The sequence below is a fragment of the Argentina anserina genome, chromosome 4, assembly GCF_933775445.1.
Source record: "Argentina anserina chromosome 4, drPotAnse1.1, whole genome shotgun sequence".
Taxonomy (NCBI): Eukaryota; Viridiplantae; Streptophyta; class Magnoliopsida; order Rosales; family Rosaceae; genus Argentina; species Argentina anserina.
In genome coordinates, this window is record NC_065875.1 from 24,972,838 (window position 1) to 24,981,113 (window position 8,276).

At 39.4% G+C, this 8,276-nt stretch overlaps 1 protein-coding gene across 1 annotated transcript; it reads left to right on the forward strand.

Annotated features, from left to right (window-relative positions):
• The first annotated feature begins 358 nt into the window (after positions 1–358).
• LOC126792768 (uncharacterized) lies at positions 359–7,786 on the forward strand. The gene is made up of 4 exons (XM_050519240.1): positions 359–454; positions 578–1,020; positions 6,650–7,253; positions 7,328–7,786. The coding sequence occupies exons 1-4, from the start codon at positions 359–361 to the stop codon at positions 7,784–7,786; spliced, it is 1,602 nt and encodes a 533-aa protein (XP_050375197.1).
• Positions 7,787–8,276: the final 490 nt, after the last annotated feature.

Genomic DNA, 8,276 nt, shown 5'->3' on the forward strand with positions numbered 1-8,276 from the left:
TACCCAGAATTTGCGCTTTTGCAAATATCACATACTATAATTGGACATGGAGAGAGGGTGGAGCTTAGCCTATTTGATCCAAACTCGACCCATTCTACATCTTACTCATGAATTTTCCTTTTCTAGCTAGAATCAACGAATGAACTCGTCCGTTGCAATGTTACTCGTTAAACTTAAAAGTAGGTTAGGTATAGTTCGGTAAAAATTGGTAAATTAGGAACCACTCTAGCTGGTTGATTTAAAGTTCCAAGAGTAGGAAGAAGGATGGAAACCAGAACGTGAAACTGGCTCGACCACTTCCTTAGTCTCCCTCGGTTTTCAGCTAGAGATAGAGATAACGATTTCACCGGAAGCCAGCATGGTTTCCGTTAGAGATCCGAAATGTCATAGCAGAATAAACATGCTAGTTATCTGCTTCTGCTTGTTTACACTTCTTGATTCAACGTTTGCACTTGTAACAGTTGTAAGTACTAATCATATCATGTTCAGGTTCTCATGAACAACAGACTGAAGCTTCTTTCTATATGCAATTATAGTTGATCATATATATCTGAGTTTTGGTTCTCTTTAATTTCAGTGGCTCAATCACGGAAGTGACAATAGTAACAGTAGGTATGATAACGGGGAAGTGCTCATCAACCCAAGGAGGGTGTTAAACATGCGACAAAAATGGTCCTTTTTCGCCGGTAAAGACATCACTGCAACTCCTGCAGTGGCTGATGGAAGGATCTATTTTCCATCATGGAATGGGTTTCTGTACGCTGTGAATGCATTCACAGGCGCGTTGATATGGAAGCAGAATCTCAGACAGCTAACTGGACTAAATGGCACAGGAGTCGTTGTGAATGTGACTGTGTCGAGATTTACCCCAACAATAGCTGGTAACCTCTTGATCGTTGGTATTTATGGACCTGCTGTTGTGATTGCTGTGAATCATTTGGACGGGAGGCTTGTCTGGTCAACTCAACTAGACCCACGCCCTCGAACTATGATCACTATGTCTGGCACCGTACTCTTAGGGTTAGTGGGAAAATCAGCATTTTGATATATGCATCTACGTGGTTACTAGGGAGTACGGACTCTTTGGCCCCTTGCCACGATTGAACTTACCTTCATTTTTTGTAACGACCCCAAAATTTCAAGCTTAAAAACTCAAAATTTTAAAGTCGTTAAACACAAAATAATCTCAATGAAATCGAAATCATTTAAAATGTCACAGCGGATCAATTTTGAGTTCTCAATACAACTCAGACAAACCAATTATTACAAACTAAATTTTATAATCCATACATAAAATGAAAATGTAATAATCCTCACAATCACTCACAAATCTCACCAATAAAACCACACCAATTCTCACACACAAATCCTCGCTAGAAACCTCACCACAAGCAGGATACGAACGACTTCGTGCCTCCAGAGTCGTCACTCAATCTCCACTAATCAACACCTGCGGAATTATCCCCTACACCATCAGATTGGTGCACCGGGATTGTAAACACAAACCCGGTAAGCTTATAGCTCGTATGAGTAAAATGAAAATATAATCGCATATCAATACACTACTAGCAAAAAGTGTTCTCACACTGATTTTAATCAGTGAGAATTAAAGGTATTTCACACGGATATCAGTGTCGGAAAGCTATTAACCACGGTGCGCATACGGAATGTCTATCAGTGTACTTTGGAGGGGGGGGCTAATAGCTATTAGACACGGATTTTAAAGTCCGTGCAAGTTGTTGACGTGGGTCCCATGAATATCCACGACCACACTCAATTTGTCCAACAAGTTTTCAGTGTGAATAAATGTTTTTATTCACACTGATATCTGTGTGTCATATTACAATACACACTGATATCAGTGTGAGTAGTTATAATAGATTTAAAAAAAAACATCAATATTGGCCTAATATATATTACCACACATATACATTAGGCTTAAGATCAAATCATCACCAGAGTTCAACTTTCAGCACAGGATACAAATATCATATGATAAGTGACCACTACTTTATAACACAAACCACTCAAAGAGATTGTTCAACTAAGAAGTGCAGGATTAAACTAAATTTGTACCCTAGATGCATGTAATGGGACTATAAATGCCTAGCAAATGACATCTTATGTTTTAAGTTGAAATCAGATTACTGAAATTTAACAAAATAACAACCCCCTTTCATATCAAACTTGCGAGATGCAGTTTCTTTAACCAATGAAGAAACTTTTCCCTGAGAGTTCTCATTACTGGTGAATACCTGGCACAGATGAAACAACTTTCCAAATACGCATTTGCTTTAAAAGAATCTCACCTGAACGTATTCCTCTAAGTTTTCTGGTATGATGTAATGAATCATCTCAAACAATATGCAACATATGACTACAGAAATCTAAAAACAATGACGAAATAAAGCCAGAAAACAGACTGCTCCCTAGCTAGGCCATTTTATAAATTGAAGTGAAGGCCTTGTTTTTCCCTTTTATTGTTTCTATCAAAATACATGTGATAATAGAAGAAAGAGCAACTTGCAAGCTTTAATATTATTCTTCCTTCCTCTTTCTCCAATTAACAAAGGGCATAATATCATAAATAAGCCATACTCACCTTAAAAAAGAACATTGATGCAATTAAACCAGTCTATGTGTAATCCAGGACCGTGTTTGTACCACTCAGCAATGCTCCCTGTATTGCCTGTGTATGAAAAATTATGTCACATAACCAGAAATGAGAACCCAAAGACAGTTGAACTGCTGTCATTTCACATGTGATATATCAATGAAATAAAATCAGAATAGTTGATCACTCGCACAACTAAGGTCTGTTGTGATTTAAATCAAGATAACTATGAATAAGCTATATACTATAGACTAGTCTTTATTGCAGTTCACAAATAAATACAATACAGAATAAGTTGGATTGAGATGTTAACCAAATAGATGAAGTTATACCTTCAACCAGGAGGACCACGAAGTCTCTCACGTTCACGGCTTCTTGTTTTTGAAATTCTAGAAGAAGTATCCATCTACCTTGACACCAAAATAACATATTTCCACCATTGCACAAAATAAATCATGAGCAATTCACTCTCATAAACTGTATCTAAAACCACAGACAGAAGCATATCCAAACCCCTCCAAAACAATAACTACAAATAAAGCTTATTCCTTTCATCACAAACCCAACAAGCTCACCCCTCATTCCATCCCCAAACCCCACTCGAATTGGGTATCACCCAACTGAGAAATAACACCAAATTATCAAATGGGTAAGATTAAATTCAATAAAGATGGTACCTTTCTGGTGAGATGTTCACCAGGGATGTTGAAGACTCGTCGGGGCGGTACTGGACCAAAGCAGAGATCTGAAGTGGAGAGGAGAAATTGGAAAGTATGGAGGCAGCAGGTCATGTTGTTGAGGTCGAGGCGTGAACGAGGTCGTCGCGGTAGGAGATCAGCTTCTGGAAGTCGACGGTTCCAGAAGAACTCGCCATTATTGATCTGAGATTCGCCAGTAGTGGAGAGGTTGATCTTGATTAACTCATGGAGAATAACAAAACTCGAACCCTAAAATTGAAATCGAGTAAAAACCTAGTGTTGAGAAATCAAGAACTGTTATTTACCTTGTTAGCAAACTGAGGAATGGATTGAAGATGAGATCGTGAAATTAGGGTCGGAGAGCAGCGTCATAGGAGAGTAGCGTCGTCGACCTCGTTGTGGGTGGAGCTTTTCAATTGGGTTTTTTTTAGCAGCGCTAGAATGAAACCCAAATTTTCTGTTTGGCGCTTAAAGATTGGAGCTGGCGCATTTGGAAAGGATTTGCTATGGTTTTGATTACACACTGAAATTTATGGGTAATTCTTTCGGAAAATTCAGTATTACACACGGATTTATGTGAAATATAAGTTATATTGCACACTGAAATTTATGGGTAATTCTTTCAGAAAATTCGTAGATTTTTGTGTTAGTTTTTTATTACACACAGATAAATGTGTGTGTTATATCACGCACGGACAACAGTGAGCATAATATAGATATAACACACGGAACTCTGTGTGTATGCTTATTACACACGGAACTCTGTGTGTATTCTTATATAACACTGATTTTAGTGGTTATTGTAAGTTATATAATTTCTGGTGGACCCTTGTTAGTTTATTTCACACGGTTAATTGTGTGAATTGGTATATGTCACTGATTTATAATGGTCAGTGTGAGTAAAATCAGTGTGAAAGCTATTTTTGTTAGTAGTGATATATACGAAAAATCACAAATCATCAAATATAAATGCACTCATGAGTCAATGGACGACCCATCTGGTCGTCCCAAAGAAATATAAAATAAAACGCTCATGAGATATTAAGTAACTCTTCTGGTTACCCAAATGCATTTATATTACGGGTACCAAGAACGCTGGTACACATATGTTACCCCTCTCGTAATACACCGCCGATATTGGATAGCCACCCGCTACCCAACATCCAAAACAATCTGAGTACCCATGAGCAGATAACCACCCGTTACCTCACATGCAGTACTAAGGCAGACAGACTAGAGCTCTAACTGTATCGTAACTTTCGCCCGGCCAAAGGCTAGGTTTCGACTTGCCAAACACGTACAATAATCTCACATCATATTGTACCAAACATCAGGTCCGAAGACAAATCACATTTTAACAATCTCAATGTTAAAATCACGTACAATAATCTCACATCATATTGTACAAATCAAAATCACATGCTCGTTATATCTTGTCATCAATATGACATCATCACAATAAATCATAACAGTATACTATATAGTAAACTATATATATATATATATGTATTTATTTACCATTTATACAATGCATATATATATAATCCACTATATCATATACATGTCATAATTTATAAACACGTCCGAAGACAAAACGTTTAACAAACCCCATTTTAAAATCACATGCACGTCATTGAAATGACCTATCTCAAATGAATTCATAACTATATTATAGCAAACCATATATATATGTACTTATTACCATTTATACAATATATATATAATCCACTATATTGTATACATGTCGTATTTCAATATTTAAACTCTTGCAAAAAATTTGGAATCACCGCAAGGGTAGATTCGTAAATATGTGAGATTTTACTCACCTTATCGTCTTGAGCGAAACTCCAAAAATTCCGCAGCTAATTCCTTTTCTTGATTTATTGGTCACCTTGAAAAGACAAAAAAAGAATTTAGAAACGTTTCGTAAACCTTTAAATGCCGAAACAGTAATAAACTGTTACTGTTCAGCAATTTTTGGTTTTTTACGAAGTTACTGTTCACGGTTACTGTTCATGTATTACTGTACAAATACACAAAATAATACGTATTTCTGTACGTACACATATTGTTTACGTATTTCTGTACGTATACATAATGTTTACGTATTTCTGTATATATACATACTGTTTATGTACGTATACATAATGTTTACGTATTTCTGTACGTATACATACTATTCAAATGTAAATACAATCTCAGTAAATAAAATTTACTAAATTACCTTTTACAAATTACTTTTTACAATTACTGAAAGTAATTTATATTTATATTTACCGTACGTAAAATTTAATTTACATTTACCGTACGTAAATAAAATTTACTTTTACATTTACCGTACGTAAGTAAATTACCAAAATACCCTTCTAGAATACTGTTCACACCGCCGCACGTGGCGGCGCGTGCGGTACACGCGCCACCTCCGGCAGGTCGCGCGTGGGGCCCACGCGCCGACTCCGACACCGGAGCGTATCACGTCACCTCCGCCCTAAAAACCATCCTCTCCTCCTCCTCCACCTTCCTACGGTCTCCGATCACTCCTAAGCTACCCCACGCACCCCCACGCGCCGCCTCTAGGCGGCGGTAACCCTCTCCTCCATCCACCTCCGATTCTCCACAAAAACCTCCACAATCAATCCAACAACATCACAACTCATTCAATTACACAACCATTACCTCTATCACGCCGTGGAAGCACCGGAGGATCGCCGACGAGCTTGAACCAGTCGATCTGGGCTCGGTGATGTGCAGTGAGTCTCCACGACGGCGAGAGACAGTGCGTCGACCTCGGGGTCGACTGCAGGAGGTCGTGCGACGCTCGCTGTGCTGGCGGTGTGGCTCACGGAGGTGCGGTGGTGGAGAATCGGCGAAGGAGTGAGATCGGTGAGGGAGAGGGAAAGAGAGAAAGGGAGCTCGGGCCGAGAGAGAGAGAGAGGGAGGTGGAAGTGAAGAGAGAGATAGGGTTTTCCAATTATGGAAACCCTAATCTCATAATTACTCTATTTATACTAGTTTCCAAATCGGAAACTAACTTCCGACGTTAATAACTTTTACATAAATCGTCCGACTAGAAAGCGTCACATACCCACGAACTCGTATCGACGAGCTCTACAACTTTCGTGAAGGAAGTTTTTACAAACGAGCGACGGAATAAAAGTCGACATATACGTTGCGGAAACGTAACGTTTCTCTAATTAAACGTTCCGAGAACGTTTCCGTTTCTCGTTTCATAACGTCGCAACCAATCACATTCATTTTAATTAAAATTCGCAATTTTAATAGAATTCAAATCAAACTAATATTGTTTGAAATTTTAGGGTTATTACATTTTTTGTAGGTCATTTTATGTAGGGGTGTCATCTCTGGAAGAAGGTTTACCAGCTTCTCAGTGCTGCACTTTCCGTGGCAGTGTAGCAAAGCTAGATGTTAGAACTGGTGCAGTCATATGGCGGACTTATATGCTACCGGACAACGGCGGTAGATTGAACGGTTACTCAGGAGCTGCAGTATGGGGAAGCAGTCCTTCTATAGATGTGCTGCGGAGACATGTCTATGTAGCAACTGGGAACCTCTACACAGCTCCACCTGAGGTGCTTGAATGCCAAGAGAGACAGAATAACCAGACAGGAACACCTACACAGCCTGACCAGTGCACCGGTCCAGATATCCACTTCAACTCAATCCTAGCATTGGATCTTGTTACCGGCAGGATTGTATGGTCTAGGCAGCTAGGTGGTTACGACATTTTCTACTTTGCTTGTTTGATACCGAACAACCCCGACTGCCCACCAGGACCTAATGATGATGCTGACTTTGGAGAGGCACCGATGATGCTTACCATACGCCCTAACAGAACAAGACGCGATGTTGTGGTGGCTGTGCAGAAGAGTGGGTTTGCTTGGGCTCTAGACAGTAACGATGGAAATATTGTCTGGTTCAAGGTAAGCTGCTTCTTGCAAAATATAGATAGGTTTTTATGCTCTGATAGACAACTAAACTAAGCTGAAATTTGCAGTCAGCAGGACCAGGTAGCAATGAAGGAGGTGGGATATGGGGTGCAGCCACAGATGGTAAAAGGGTGTACACGAACATTGCCAATGGCCAACGACAGAGGTTCACTCTAGCACCATCAAACCTAACAACAACAGCCGGAGCATGGGTGGCTCTGGATTCGGATACCGGGAAGATTCTGTGGACAACCGCAAACCCAAGCAACGACAGTGCTCTGGGACCTGTTACAGTAGCCAATGGTATTGTGTTTGCTGGGTCTATAGCTTCAAATGGTCCTCTATATGCCATGAATGCGACCACCGGAGAGATTTTGTGGTCAACTATTACCGGTGCTTCAATATACGGGGGCGTTTCAGCAAGCTATGGGTGCATTTACCTAGGAAATGGGTACACAGTTGGCCTGGCTAAGTTTCATCCTACATGGACTGGTGGTACTTCACTGTTTGCTTTATGCGTTGTATGAATGAAAAATCTCTTCCGAGACTTCTTGGAAATGTGAATAATCAACATGTTTTCTAGGAACAAAGATGAAAATAAACCATTTCAATGGGATGGAATTTTCAGTGGTCTGCTGGTAGTTACTATGTTTACAGTTTACTAGTCAGTTTTCCATGTAGATGCAACACATGTGAGATCCTCTGATATCAACATAGTAATTTCCATTAGAAAACCGAAGAATTTAACATGCACTGAAAATCAGAAACACAAGGCCTCATAATATAGATAAGACGTAAGAGTATCAGTAACATCAAGCAGCAAGATCTACATAACAGACACTACTGTCAAAGAAGAGAACAAACTAGCTAGAAATTTAAAACACACCTATTACTTAACAAAATAGATCGCGGTGCTGGTAACAATTGTACCTTGGAGCCAACAAGGTTGTATAAAACTTAAAAACTGCAGAGCATCAAATCTTTGTTTTAAATATCTTGTTGCCTGCCTTTGATACA